The following is a 16,478-nucleotide window of genomic DNA, read 5'->3' on the forward strand; positions in this document are numbered from 1 at the left end:
TGGTGGGATGGGTCTGAAAGGGTGAAGGGAGCTTCACCGTGGACAAAGGAGTAGTGCTTGCCATGGTTTAGATGGTCCCAAGGGTTTTGCCATTGTTGGTGCTTGAAGGTTGAGATGGCGGTTGTTCCACAATGGGGTCTACAAAGGTGGCATGGACTCCTCCGCAATTGGAGGTGGTGCTTTGGCCACATTGTGGGCCAACTCTTCTCCTCCCTCACAAGTTGAAGATAATGGTCGTGGGAGGGGCTAGTTTTATTGTGGCCAGCGAGATGAACAGATGCGCATGTGCAAATTTATTTAATTATTTATTTGTTGGTGTTATAAGTATGTCATAGAGATAAGAGTAGTTATCATTAGACCATTTACCTAACTCATGGACTAACATAGGATCTAAGTTGTCTGAAATATATATAAATTGGACCAACTCATCTCAAATATCGAGCTCCTTTTGTGTCTCGAGATCCTCCTAGCATGATAACAGATCTAACAATTTATATAAGTAATTTATACATAAGTAAAATGAGCCATCTAGATCTAACTAATCACATAAACTACGTATTGTCCTTCCGAGTTCGAGTAGGTTTAATTTAGGCTTTTATATGTATTGTCCAAGAAATGATGATGTAAATTGATATTGATCTAAAGAGTTATCAAAATTTATGATAAGACAATACATTTGTTAGCAGTTTCAATGTCATTAAAACCAACTTTAAAAACAACATGATCTAATCATTTTGTTCTTAGTTGTGTCAAATTCAACAAATGATAAATAATAGAGATAATAACCTAAAATTCTTTAAACAATAGTCAATCTACTTTTGAGTCATACCGTGGCCAAAGATTTGGGATAGACTGCTACATAGTTGCAACTAATAGGGCTACAAAATGATTCCTTCAAGATCTGGATTTATTGTAGGAAGCAGTCCGGGCAACCAAACAAAAATATTCACCAAATATTCTCTCATAGTTAGAAAATTATGAAACTAAGTGAAATCAATCCATAACTCTTTGATCTACTATTTTTATATTTACGTCCTTCACAGATTCAAACTACAACTAGGACAAAATTATGATTTAGTGCGGATGATGGTGGTAGTGACGGGTGGAATGGATGTTAGGGTTATGGATAATAATGGAGATGAGGGTGGATGGTTGATGTTGTTTAAGGAATAAAAATGAAGGAGAAGAAGTGGTCGAGATCCCAAGAAAGAGAGAGAGATTAGAAGTTAGGAAAGACCTTGTCAATAAAAAAGGTGGTAGGTTGGTGAATAGGGAGGAGAGAGATTAGGATAGAGAGAATAGAGAGAAGATAGGAGGCAAGAAACTAATAATTTAATCGCATAATGATTTTGGCTGCCATCCACACCTTTATAGAGGCTAGCCAACATGCCAAAATTATAATTATTAACCCTAATTCTAGAAGATTTTCATCGATTGTGTTCGAACGCGCCCGATCGCGTTCGAACATACAAAAGGTGTTCTCTGTCGATGTGAACGCGATGCAGGCGTTTGAATGCCGCATTCAAACGCGCCCGACCGCGTTCGAATGTGCCCGACCGCGTTCGAACGCACATTTCACGTTATCTGTATTTGCAAACCTGATGCAAGCCTTCACAAATGCGTTTGAACGCGCCTCCAACCGCGTTCGACCGTGACCTACAAAAAATTTTTTTTGATAAAAATAAATAACTTATACAATAAGAAAAGACCTTAACTAAAAATATCAGCAACCCACCCCAAGATGATAAAAGTAGGTTAGACCCTTGGCCCCAACATTACTAAGTCAGCCTATAGACTAGACTGCAGCACATACGTTGGGCTAAAGCCTAACCCGCACCTCCTTCCGATTTTAAAAAAAGAGGAGGCAACTGAGGAGGAGGGAAACTAATGGCAAAAGTGGTTGTCAGGGTTCACCAATGCGAGGGGTTGAGTCCATAAACCGAAAGGCTTGAGGTAAGGTAGTCAACAAATTTGAAGTTAGTGTTGGTTGAAGTTAAAGTGGTGGAATCAATCTCGTTGACTAAGTCTTTCGTTAAATATCCATGAAACATCAATTGGTGTATTAGTATGGTTTATAGTGGAGCTTTAATTGGTGTATCAATATGGCTACATAGTATAGCTCCATTGGTGTATCAGTATGATTGTTTTCGTCGTCAATAATTAGTGTACCCCAATATAGCCTTTGAACATACCTTAGTATTCTATAATATTAAGCATAACATCAAGATCATTATCATCATCAATTCCAATAAACTCTAGTAAAATAATGAATTGAAACATTGTATGAAAAGAAAGGATGATATATCTTATATTTGCCAACTTGGATTACAAGAACTCTAGATATAAAATTTGAAGGGCTTAATTACTCAAAAAATAGAAATTGACATTTGTTTTGATGAACAATATTGGTCCTTCAAAATACTTATAAGATGTTTTACCTAATAGTCGTTTATCTCTTTGCTAGTCAAATGACAAAATGAATGATTGTTGGCTATACAACCTTGAAATCTTCAGAATTTTCCATAAAATTCTGATCTTATACACAGCATTAACGGCTCTTATCTAATTTCCTGTGAAGTTCTTATACATAAATTGAAAAATAAACTAAAAATGAATTTAAAATAAACTGAATGATAGCTCTTAGGTCGAAATGAATACATTCATATTAAAATAAACTAAGAATATTACCAACATTTCATTAAAATATAAAAAATTAATAGATCTGATACTCACCAATTTTTTAGTATTGATGATGCCTTTATTGGTTAGGGTATTCGAAGGAGAATGAGAAGGAGGAGGCCTATGTGGAAGGTACAGTCTTGTGTCACTGTGCTAGGGTTCAGTTAGTTAGAAGAAATAAAATGAGGAAAGAGGAAGACGAAGAAGAGGGCTGAGGGTTTTAAGTCATGTAAGACACTGACAAATTCAATGTTTCACTTATATAAGACGCTCATCAGTTGACACACTAAAAAATAAGTCTTTAGGGTGCTAGAAAGCCTAGTAAAAATGCTAAATTGATGAGCCCTTCCTTTAAGGCGCTAAATGCCGAACGTTTCAGCGTTTTATTAAAGACAGTAAAACACTAAAATTTATAAGTGTTCCATTTAGGCCTTTAGGGTTATAGTAAATATAGAACCCCGTAATAAGTTTGATAGGCAAAATAAATTAATTTTGGAATAGGGCTAATTTGCTCAAAGACTGCAAAAAGCCCGGGCGGTGGGGTGGGGTGGGGGGGTGCTCACGGCTTACTCTCGAGGTCAAAATAGAATTTGCCCATTCCAGAAATCCTAGAACAGAACCCAGGATCCTTCGAACGATGCGAAGGCTTCTCACAAGAATTCCTCGACTCTCCACCACCTCTTTCGTCTCTCGATTGGCCCCCCTCTCGTCCTCCTCTTCTCTTCGTAATCCTTACTTCCGCGGTGGTGTCGGCTTATTACCCCCCCTTCCCCAACGATCGCAGCAGACCATTCCGAGCGATTTCGTGAAATGGGCATCGCTAGGATGCTGTAGAGGTTCGAGATTCGCCACCGGCTTCGCCCCTCTGCAGCCCAAGACCTTGGGCTCCATCATCGACATCGATAGGACCAAGGACTGCTCACCAGAAGACCTAATCTCCATCTGGGATGATGTGAGTCCCCCAAACTCAAATTTCAACATTTCTCTGAGATCAAATAGAATTTTGGTAATTTTGGCTATGAAGACATTTATGTTCAGTCGTTAGTTGGCTGAAGAAGTAGTTCTTCTGTGGGATAATGTTTACTTGCAAAGTAATTCTTTAATCTTGGTGGGCAAAAAATTTATACTACTATATCAAAGTTCTTTTATGTTTTAGTTTCTTTTAATTAACATGTTAACTTATGGCTTGATGTGGTGATCTTTGCCAAAGTTAACATTTCTTTGTTTCTGAAGTGGTTTAATCTGGTTTGGTGTATAAGGTTGGAATAAGTTTAGTTGAGACATATTAGCCCTAGAAGGCTTTTCATAATGAAATTAGTGGAATTTCTTTCACCAACAAAAAATATTAGCAAAATCTACAAAGCAAACTAATTTATCATACCATACCAAGCTCTTGGTTAATATGGATCCAAGAGATCTATTTTCATCCTACCAATCGGAACTTGGTACAAGGAGGAGAAATATGAGATAGCATGTTCCCCTAGAGCTGGCGGCTCATAATTCCTTGATCACAGTGACCTTTCAGTGAGCCTCATGTTGTAATTGCATAATTACTCTTTTGGACTACTTGACCTTTGATGGTGTAGTGCTGTAGACCTTGACAATTACGTGTCCTGCAAACTCATTGCATGGATTTTAACTTTTTTTTTTCTTTGATTTTCCTTTTCTTCTGGTGAACCTTTTTCGACTGAAGTACAGTTGGTTTTCATGTGATTAACTATAACTACCTGAGCATGGTTCTATTCCTGTTTCATTTGTGTTTTACATTGTTCCTTTGTTTTCTTTATCGTAGTAGAAGTGATGTATCATCTCCTAGGGTAACCCTGTGTTGATATTGTCCTTGACAAACTAACTCCAGATAAGGAAGTTAAGCAAGAATGAACCTATGCTGAAGTAATTTTATTTATACTATAATGTGATAAATCTTTGATTTTGCATGCCGGATCGATGGAGTATCTTATTCCACTCAGTAATGAATCACTGCTGGGATCATTTCTAGTCTCAAGTCTCTCTTATCATGCTATATTCAGGTGCATGTTAAAGCTCATAACATGTACATGTAGAATATCCATCTTATCAGGACAGTAGGATCGAAGGACCTTATTATCCAGTTATCTGCTAGGAATATTACGACTTTCTTGTATTCACTTCACTTTTGATCAAACTTTGCATAATGTTGTGTCATTTGTCTTGAGCGATTTTATTATTATTTCTCCACTTTGGGCTAGTTGGAGGTATGTTTCCTATACCATAGGAGTGATTATGAAGGGAAAGCAGATTTAAATGATGATAAAGAGGTCCATGTTGTTATTTAATTGGGAGCCTTGTGGAAGGTTCTCCAACTATTACCATTCTTGAATGTCTTGATGCTCCAAGTGAGAAAAAGGTTGAAATGTGCTTAATCCTAACATTCTTGGTGGCATCTTGATGGAAAATGTTAACGAAAAAGAATTACAATAACAAGTACGAATGGGAACTCTTGCCAATTCTATTACTTGATGTTGGAATTTAAGGGAAATCTTTATAGCACAATCTCCAAGCATGCGAAACATAGAATGAGATACCTAAGGTGATTTCCTAGTTAAGCTAAGTTGTTATATTTGGTACAACGGAAATAAACTTGTTAAATGCTTAGTCAACCTTGTGGGAGAAATTGCGAAAGGATTTATGGTTCCACTCTAGCATAGGGTGTATGTGTATTTTGCACATACTTAAGGAGAGTTCCTCTATGATTTAGTCTTTAAGTTATAACTTTTGTTTACTATGTACAATCTTCTATAAGAAACTTTCACCTTTATTACTATTAATTTATCTCGTGATTTTCTTCTGTTTGGATGTTGTTCAATGACTTAATCAAATCATTAAGTTATATTTTATGAATCTGATCTGGACCAATCTAGACATAAAAAAATTGTGAAATTTTTATGGGCAATAACTTCATGAGTTAGGGTTCTAATGACTTTAGTTTCATATGAATCAGATGTCAGAATGAAAAGTTAAAACTAAAATAGTGGAAGAAGATCAAAATGGGACAGAAGTGAAAATATTCAACATTATGACTATCGTCAGAGGGTGGCAGCGGTCAATGGTCGTGGTGAGCGGCCGTATAGTAAAGTGGCTCATGATAGAGAATGGTAGTTAGGGTTTGGGTACTTGAAGGTGGATCTAGGGTTAAGATCTACTCCTATAAAGAAAAAGACGATCTAATGTCTATAATAAAAGATAAAAATAATGAGAATAAATTGGCTAAACTTAAGATTCATGCAACGATAATAAAATCAACTAATGATCACTCTTATTTATAGGAGTAAAATCCTATCGGATTGGATTCACATACGGATTATTCGTTTTATTTGAATTTAAAACAATAAACAATTCTAACTAACTAACTTGACTCTACTTGATTTGACTCGACTAACTCGACCGACTTAACTTATTTGGTCGAATCGTAATAATCCACCACGCTTTTGACACTTTGCCCGTAAGGTGATTTTCTTCACATTCTTGTACTCGTACAACTTGTCATGCCAGATAGAGGAGTCGGGTTTATTCTCTTTGAGACTGCTTAAGAATATGACGTTGGTTAACTAATGCTTGCATTTATGATCGATGATAAAACGATCATCACAGTAAAAACACAAACTTTTCTTTCTGCGCTCTTCCAACTCATTGGTATAAAGCGATGCGAGATCTATTGGCGGTTAGGCTAAGTCGTCTGTGCGGGCTAGGTCGAGGTAGATGCAATCTTTAGTGGGTTGTGAGCTTGGGTCGTCTTCGTTATCTCCTCATTGCGGGTTTGGTTCAGCTGATCCAACTTAGACTCCATCAAAACCGCCAATAAGAAGGCCTCCTTAGAAGTAATGGGCCTCAAGGCCTTGACACTAGCCTAAATATCAGGTCTGAGCCCACTGACGAAGGTACTCTTTAGGGTCGAGTCTGACCAGTCGGTGACTAGGTTGCAGATTCATTCGAACTTCTCTCAATAAACTTGAACTATTGTTGACTAAGTCGGCTTAGTCAACATAGTCTAGAAGTCCTCATACTGAGTCGGATCGCACCGAGCACGAATCGCATCAACAAAGTCCTACCAAGGCTAAAATCGTCGAGTTCATTTAGTCGACGGGTACCACCTGATCACCATGCCCTATAGGTGAAAGAATTCAAGCTGGACCTTTTGGTGGTTGGGCGTGTCATGATACGTGAAAACTGCTCTTACTAGGTAGATCCAATCTAGTGGTTCCCTTAAAATTTTTGGGAAATCAAGCTTTCACGGTCCAGGCTTAAATTGTAAAATGTGGCCTGTTATTGCAGGCCAAGTGACCTTTTGGTCGATGTTGATCACGTGGGTAGGCCCATGGATCCAGCTCATACCGTGCCCGAGCTACATGCTTGTTCAGCTCAATTAAATGATGCGGACCCATCGAGTCGTTCCACCAGTCATCCTCAGGCTTGTACTCAGTCTCAAGGTCATGCTCATGGGCTCCAAACTGGTTTGCAAAAATTTGACCTGCCTCGAAATTCATGCACTTTATCTCCTCAATGCATTTGCCATAACCTAACATAAGGCTGAATTTGAATTTCGGCCTAGAGGTGTCGCCATAGGTTGTTGTAACCTCGATGATAACTAGAAAGGGTGGCTGGCCATCGGCAATTGCCATCCGATGGGTCCCCACGGTGGCTTTGCAGCAGGGAGTAGCAGTGGCAAGTCGAAATCGAGCTCAGCCCCATTGTTGGAGAGCCGCAGAGGTGGGAAGCCCCGACGAAGCCGTTCCAATGAAAGGATAGTTCCCCGTGGTGGTAGCTATCGGGTTCAGCCACCACTAGCTGGCAGTCGGCCCAAGTAAGCCAGCCGTGGAGGCACCGGACCCACAGCCATGCAATTTGGGTTCTCTACAGTGAAGAGAGCCACCGTAAGCTGTTGACTTGCCATCCCATGTGGTTGTCGCCAGTATGGCTCAATTGCGGGGGTCCTATGGAAGGGATCGGATGTGAAGGCCAGAGCCAAGGTGCCTAGATCGGTGGAATATTAGGGCTTTAGAATCTTACTTCCACTGCAAGTGAGGAAGATGACGTTGAACTCTACGCTTGCGGCTTTTCTAGGGCTACAATGGCTATGTCTAGGGTCTGTAGTGGTTGGGGGCCTCCACCGCGTCCGAAAGAGAGGTGAAGGCCACAGTTTGGGCTAGCTTGTCCCCTCCCTTACGTCTTAGATTGTTCTCGCCGTGGGGGTCCATTTCGACTGTGGCTGGTGGCGCAAGCGAGTGGTGTTGGATCAGGAGGGCTTGAATAGCCTTTTCCATTCTCTGAGTGCTCTCCACGGCGGATCTAACGACCTGCTTAGAAAATTCTTTAAAAAATGCCTTTGCCCATCGTCATTGATGGTGGCTCTTGGAGAAACTCCCATAGGAACGGAGATGAGTTCCTAATCCTCCCTAGTTGCTTCTTCCTCGTTTGTCTTGGATCACATGTTAACCATTGTCTGAGAAAAGTCGACTTTGATACCACTATTACGAACCAAATCTGAACTAATATGAATGTAAAAAAAATTTGAGAATTTTTGTGGTGGTAGTCTTAGAAGTTACGGATCTAATAACTTTAGTTTTATGTGAATCAAAAGTTGGGATAAAAAGTTAAAATCAAATAGTGAAAGAAGGTCAAATAGGACAAAAATAGAAATATTCGATGTTGGGGCGGTCATCGATTCATTCATCAATAATATCAACTCAGGACGACTTCTATATATAGTAGTAAAGTTCTAGTGGATTGAACCCACATACAAATTATTTGTTTTATTTTATTTTAAAACAATAAATAAATTAAATAAATTAACTTGACTCGACTCAACTGATATAACCCACATAGTCGGATCGTAAAATTGTAATCGAGTATGGTGCTATTTTTTTCTTTTCATGAATTTTTTGCTTTTTATCCTTTGGTTTGTTGATGAACAAGTTTTATAAAGATTTGATGAATGTGGCACATTCTAGGATCACTCCTTTATATTCTAGATCTTCTCATTTTGATATGACTAATTTATTTTCCTTATGAAACTTCAGTATCATTTGGGAAGAGGTCACATAGGTACATCCATGAAAGCTAAGCTATACCATCTCTTGGAACAAAGATCTACTTCCTGGTACTTGTCTTTCTTCACTTTCCTATTTTCTATGTAGTCGCATATATTTTTTATTCATTCCCATAAACTTTTATTTTGTAGCCGGCATTTTGTTATTCCTTTATGGAGAGGAAGCGGATATACCAACATGTTCATACAAGGTTGTTTTTTTAAAAATTCTCTTTCTTGCTTTCTATGATATAGTCAAGCTTGTATATATTGGAGGGCTCAGTTTAGAAGTCTTTCATAGGCCTCAAATTTGGTTTGGTATTGTCCTAATTCTGCATCTTGAAATTATGAATCTTTTTTTGAGTATTTTCTCATTATCCAACTTATCAAAATGTTGATCTTGTTGTGTTTGCTTTTCATTTTCCCAGTCCAGATGCCACACATGCTCTTCACAGGCCTTGAGGATTACAAGGCAAGAGGAACTCAAGCAAGCCCATACTTTACTGTGACCTATTACACAGAATTCGCAGAAAGCAAGGATGTGGTGCTTATTCGTGGGGATGTTGTATTTACCAGCAAACTTAACGACTCAGAGGCAAAGTGGCTTCTAGAGACTGCTCAGTCTTTCTATCTGAACGACATGCGGTACAAGCTTGTCGAACAGTTCAACAAAGAGACTCATGAATTTGAGTTCAAAGATGTTCTTCAGGCACTTGAAATGCCGACACTCTGACCCTGTAGCACAAACTGACAATATGTGTTTCTTTCTTGGCACAGAAGTGACTAACAGAGTTACATTATATGGATAGATTTCCCAAATTCTGTGGCATCCTCTTCTCTTCATCATAGACTTAAAATAAATGTCCATTTTTCCGCTCTTATTGCAGACTGAAGCATTCTTGTCAGGAAATCAGAAAATCCAGAGTTCTACCTACTTTGATATTTTGTCAATTTTATTAATAGTAGATCCAGAATGCATACTTATCTTCCATTATGGTAAAAATTCATTTCGCCTATCTGGATATATAAACTCTCAGGGATACAGTTGTCCGCAATTCGGGATATCCTATGTCATCCTTATTCCGAGTAGTATACTTGAATAGGACAAGGAAGCTACTACAACTAATCAGCTAGAGATCAACCCAAGTCCTTGTTGTGGAATAGGAATAAGTTTTATTATTCTAGCGTTAGTAACTAAACAACAATTTAGGATTTTTTAGTATACTAATTTATTATTTTATCTTATTTTATTTCATACAATTTTTGGAAGATAATTTAATAACAATCTATAATTATTATTTTGCTCCTGGATTAAACATCATTTTAGCTATAGGTGAGATTACTCTCTCTTTCCTTTTTTTTTTATCTCAAAGAGCAATCATGTCATATAAATACACTATAATATCTATACAGTATTGTAGTACAAAGAATTTAAGTCTACAATACATAGTTATATGTCTGCACTGCAATGCATTACATGATTATATATTTGCACTACGAGGCACTACATAGCTACATGTTCTCACTGCAACATAGTACATAATTATATATTCGCACTGTCCTACACTACATAGCTATATATCTGGATTGTTATGTATTACGTGGTTATATATTTGTACTATCATATACTATGCGGTTATATATCCGCATTGTTACGCATTTGTCCTAATACGGATATATAAAACATTTTAAGTTCGCATTTGTAATAAAATAATTATACTTTTAGAAAAATATATATATGATTACTACTACTTTACATCCAATCAATGGTATTTTCATTATTTGGTATAAACATTACCAACACAAATTCACTATTCTTTATTATTTTAATATCAACTTTATATCACATCAAATATATTATTACTCATTATGTTAGTATCAACTAAATAATAGAATAGCTTATATTAGTATTAGCTCTTTTTTCTAGGTATTAAAAATTAGAATATTTATTCTAAAATTATCCTTATTCTGCAAGTGAACGGGGCATCTTAAGCAAAGTCATAAAGAGTGAAAGTTTACCTTATTTGGCAAATTCATCGGATGTTCTATACCAAAGTGAACACCTTCATAGCTCCTTACCAAGGCTTGGCTAGTCATCTTCCTTGTTATGCATAGTTTTCATCTTTTCCAACTCTCTTTTAATCAGGCATGCTTTGTGGGTCCTCACTGAAGGATCATGGTCTTTCCATGGTATGATTTTGATTCTTATGTCGTGGAAGCCATATTTCCAACCGGCAGAAGAGCTTGTCAAAATGATGCCCACCTAAGAGTAAATCCATAACCTCCCTTCAAAGTATTGAAAGCTCCCTATCTTGATTCAAGTTGTGGCTCACTTGTATTGCCCCTTCGAGTTGATGACATTACTATCTCTTAAGCCTAAGGGCATTATGTGCAAGTTTGTGTTGACCTCGACCTCTCTATACCCACAAGCATGGGTTGTACATGGAGCCAATGCACAATAAGCTCTTTAGTGTCCTAATACTAAACCCCCTCCCCAACTAAAACTAAAAAGGATTTTTCTCCCTATGCCACGCCAAATAGTGTCCTACTCCTTTAATCGTGGCTTCATGTTCAATGCTCAGGTCAGTTGTGATGATCGTGACAGTTGAGAAACTCTCATGACTCGCCATCAACCCCTTCTCCTGCTCAACAGCCATAGTCGCTTTCTTTATTACACCGTAGGCCAGCTAGATTGTGGGCTATGTTGAGTCAGCTTAGACTCACAATAACACCTATTCACTCCTTAAGGCCCACCCTCATTACTGTTACAGTTGTGTCTCGAACCCAACACTCAACATTTATCATGTCTATGTTTCGGACCCTACTTTCTAAAGGTGTCTCAATTTCTATCTGCATTGAAGACTATGGGATTAGTGTGACTACTTTGACCCTATTCCAAGGTACCTATTACACCTATCTCTTCTTTAACTCAAGGATCATTCATTACCAAAGTGGTTAGTATTAATCATTACTTCTCTATCTTAGGAGATGATTGTGCCTTCTAAAAATTCTAGTATAATGCATCAATCCTAGCACCCATCTTCTTTTTAGACTTCCAACCACTATATAGCTAGTATTTTATCCCCCTTGCATCAAAAGCCAAGTTATGATTTTATCAGTTCAAATAATCCCACTTATGTCATAGCTCCATCTCTATGAACTTTTTTTTAGTGATCTTACATTGTCCTTTCACTAATCCTCCACTTCATCTATTATTACCACCCTATTCTTGGTGTATTCACCTCCTACCATAATCCTTATCCTCTCCCACACATCGGAGACCCGCAGCCACTTCATTGCCATAAACCATGCTTCTCGCCCTTCTCCTATTGAGATTGATAAGCCAAGCCCATCACCAATCCCCTCCTTTGCTAATGCATGCTCATCAACTTGAATTCATACAAATTCTTATATTATGATCATATTGCTTATATTTTTGCACTGAAGTAATGTATTATGACTTCTTATTTGATAAGAATTTTTAGGCTCATCTTCTCCCTCCTCTCCTAGTCTTCTAAGGACATATTATAGGATCATGATCATAACATCTTAAAAAAAGGCGCATATGGTGCGTGCACAACTTTTCATGTTTCCCTTGTCCTCTCTTGTTTAGCCACCATCAAAAGGGTATGACCCGTCACGATCTTGCCATGATCGTGGGAGAGATGGATTGACGATCCAAAACTCTAGTTGCCTCTCCCTTCAAAACCCATCTTAACTCTTATATCTCTCTCCCTCCTATTGGTCATCATTTTCATCTCTCCCTATTTTCTTATTTTCTTCTCCATGGAGGTGTTCAACATTTTGTTTTTATCGTTAAAGCACCGCCAAGACAAGACCACACCACCATTTGTATCACAAATAGCCCGCTTACTCCTTCCAATTAATTTAATATCTATCTAGTTGTGAAGGCTGCAAAAGTTATAAAACCTAGGCATGAATTCCCAAAACTTGCTTATTATAGATAATAATACGAAATAATAATATGAAATAATAGTAGATAAATAAATAAAGATAAACACCAAGACTTTTATGTGGAAATAATTTTATTATCCACCACGTGAGTAAATGCACTCCAACGATTTACTACAAGCCACCCAAACATATTCATCTATAAACTTCAAGAATGCCCTCATTCCAACAATCGAGAGTAGGCATAATTCACTCCGTCAAGTATTGGAGTTAGAGAATTGTCCATCTCTATAAAAATCTATTACCTAGTGGATCTCTTTCAAGTAAGAGAATCCTTCTCTAATACTAATTAAAAAGCTATAAAATCTAGACGTGAATTTTCGAACCCTTGCTTATTATAGATAACAATACGGAATAATAATAGATAAATAAGCCAAGATAAACATTAAAATTTTTATGTGAAAAAATTTCATAGTAGATAAAAAACTGCAGATTCAAATTTGGATCAAACCAATCACTAAATTTTATTATAGTTTACATGACTAACTTACAAATTCCCATCAATACCCACGATTCTATTTGAACCATCTTGCTAAATTCCATGATTCATTGCTTCTATTAAAAAGTTTTAATTCTTAGTAACTCTCGAGATGGCTCCTTAAGTTTGGGCTCTTAGGTTTGGGCCCTCTAACCCTTAAATACCTCTTCAAGATAGGCCTAACAAATCTATTAAAAGATTTTACGAAATAAAAGAATCCATGAAAATTCTCAATGTCGTTTGAACACAGGAAAAGTTACTTGAATGACTTGATTTATATTATTTTCTTTTTTGCAGACTAGTTCGAATGCTTGAGCTCACAAAATATAGTGTCTCTATATTTTTTAGTGATAGCCAAGTCTGTTTAAATGCCTTGACTTGCACTCCTCCGAAATTTAAAAATCTTCGATTTAAATCTTAAATCACTTGTATATATATTCTCGTATCACGTTTTTTTGGAGAGACAAATATAAATAGACTATTTTGAACATATTTAACAAGCTAATAAATCTTGCAAAGGCTATAGAATTGAACCTAAATTTCATCTTCTATGATCAAATTCATTGGCGGGCCATCGCCAATCTATCTTGCTCCAATCCAAGAAGCTCCTTCTTAGTGTGATGTTGCTAATGGTACTTTCCAAAGGCTCTAATACCCCTTGAATGAGGTTACGCAAAGTAGCCTCTTCTTATCTGTTATTGGATGTGTTTCTGATTGCCATATCGTAGTGCCCACTACTTTACCAGTTGTTATTATTTCCCTCCATTAATAAAAGCTCTTAGTGCTCCATTTTGGGGCACATGTTGCTCGAGTGGTGATAATGGTGTTTCTCATGGCCGTCAATCAAAGAATTTGTCTTTCCTATTATCAATCGGGCCTTAAGCCCATTATTTATTCTTTCCAGATACAGTCTAAGTTTGAATTGAGTCTATGATACGATCTCCCATTTAGGCTAAGGCTCGATCTATCCCGATTTTCATATTTGGGCAGGATCTGATATGGAACTTTGAAAATAGATCCCGAAAGATACAGCCTTCGGATTGATGTAAAATTTTGATATATTATAGCCCTGGAAAATAGCTTTCCAACAAATCTAGTTTTAGGAAAATCGAACAATGAGATCTCGAGATATTGTCCAAGAAGTAGACGAACGTTAGGGAATCCGTCTAAGAATCTGTGGATGGTGGCACGAGATCCTAGGTGATGATGGTTGGTGGTAGACCAGCGGTAATGGGGTGGCACCGGTGAATACGTGGAGGTGGAAGGGTTATGGGTGATGGTAAGGACTAGAGCAAAGTGATAGATAGATTAGAAGAAAGGGAAGGAGTGGACCGCCCTTACGGGACTAGGGTGAGTGGCCGATCAAGGGAGGCTAGAAGTAGCAACGTCGGGGAACAAGAGATCGAGAGAGAAGAAGATGAAGGAGACTAGGGCAAAACTCAATTCATTCAATAATGATTTTATGGTTGCCATTTACACCTTTAGAGGCTAACCAAACAATTCAAAAATGATAATTATTAACCCTAAAACAGTAGATTTTCGCCGATCATGTTCGAACGTGCCCAATAGCGTTCGAATGCACATTTTGTATTCTCTGTATGTGTAAACGTGATGCAGGTATTCACAACTACGTTTGAATGCAGCGTTTGAACGCACATTTTGCACTCTCTATTTTTGCTAATCTGATCCAAGCGTTCGCAAGCACATTCGAACGCACTCCTCCCACGTTCGAACACGACATACAAAAAACTTATTTTGCTATAAATTAAATACTAAATTAAGAATAAAAGATACCTCTAAAGTGTATCCATGCTCAAGACGACATCGGTGAAGTCCGAATTGTATCAATCCACCATACTTCCACAACCTTGTCCTCAAGGTGTGAAATTGAGGAAGCGATCCATGATATCTGACTCTAACTCCTAGGTAGACTCGTCAGTGGGCTTGCCTAGCCACTCGATCAACACTTTTGTCTCTAACCTGGATCCATGGCATCTTCTCCTACAACCTAAGACTCGGACCGGTTCAGCTGGCTATCTTCCTCCATTGATTCGGGCAAGGCCGAACCCACCACATGGTTAGGCCTAATCTTGACCTTCAATGCCAATACATAAAAAATCAGATGGATCCGTGTTCCCTCTGGTAGGTCCAACCGGTAAGCTACCGGTTCGATTCGTTGTAGCACTTGATATGGCCCATAGTACTTGTGATCTAGCTTCTGGTTCAAAATCGACCTTAATGTGGATTGTTGATACGGTTGAGCTCAAACAAACATCAATTGATCCACCTCAAATTCTCGCTCACGCCGGCCTTTATCATGAGTCTGCTTCATGTGGTTCTAAGCTAAGACTAGGTGAATCTTGAGCCGTCTCAAGGTTTCATATCGATCTGTAAGTTTCAAGTCGAGCTTGGTCCGATTCGCCGCTGTGACTCTATCATAGGCATGCAAGACAGGGGGAGTGCGCTTATAAACTGCTTCAAAGGGGGTCATACCGATGCTAGAGTGATGGGCTGTATTGTATAACTATTCAACCCATGAAAGGAATTTGACCCAATTCTTTGGTCAGTCAGCCACAAAGCATCGCAAATATTGCTCTAGTCCGCGATTCACTACCTCAGTTTGGCCATCCGTTTTAGGGTGATAAACTGAACTAAGGTTGACTCAAGTCCCTTGCAATATGAAGAACTCGGATCAAAACTCGCTAATGAAGATGCGATCCCGGTCTAACATGATCGTCGTAGGCATTCCATGCAAACGCGCCACTTCCCGAACAAAAAATTTAGCAACCTTTTTTGCTGAAAATGGGTGCGTTAATGTAATGAAATGAGCATATTTGCTCAGTCTATCTACCACAACGAACACCACCGATTGTCCTCGAACCTCCAGCAACCCCTTACACTTGAAAGTTGAAACAGTGGTTGATTTCCATCTACCACAACACTCTCCGGTCATTCCTCCAAAATGTCAATGTGAGGTTTGTAAAGTCAAATGACACGAGCCCCAAGTTTCGAAGCCATTGAGTCTCCAAAATAATGTTGGCACCTCGCAAGGCCAACGAATAAAGATCTAATGTGAAAATTTGGTCTTGCACCTTTAACTCCACACCTTCACAAATAAAATCTGCTCGTAAGGTGGTGCCATCTCTAATCGTCACATCGAACCCTTTCGTGGGTTCCGACTCAAGCCCAATCTTCCTAAAGAACCTCTTATCAATGGAGTTGTGGGTGGACCCGGTGTCGATCAAAATTCTCACTGTGGTTGTCATAATTATACTGTTCACCTGT

The 16,478-nt window shown here is 38.3% G+C and overlaps 1 protein-coding gene across 1 annotated transcript; it reads left to right on the plus strand.

The window, feature by feature from the left end:
- The first annotated feature begins 3,205 nt into the window (after positions 1-3,205).
- LOC140764208 (uncharacterized) lies at positions 3,206-9,683 on the plus strand. Its single transcript, XM_073102643.1, has 4 exons — positions 3,206-3,631; positions 8,736-8,815; positions 8,897-8,955; positions 9,172-9,683. Exons 1-4 carry the CDS (start codon positions 3,317-3,319, stop codon positions 9,474-9,476), a joined length of 759 nt encoding a protein of 252 aa, XP_072958744.1. The 5' UTR covers positions 3,206-3,316; the 3' UTR covers positions 9,477-9,683.
- Positions 9,684-16,478: the final 6,795 nt, after the last annotated feature.

Source organism: Typha angustifolia, chromosome 8 (genome assembly GCF_048772165.1).
Source record: "Typha angustifolia cultivar Huaian chromosome 8, ASM4877216v1, whole genome shotgun sequence".
Lineage (NCBI taxonomy): Eukaryota > Viridiplantae > Streptophyta > Magnoliopsida > Poales > Typhaceae > Typha > Typha angustifolia.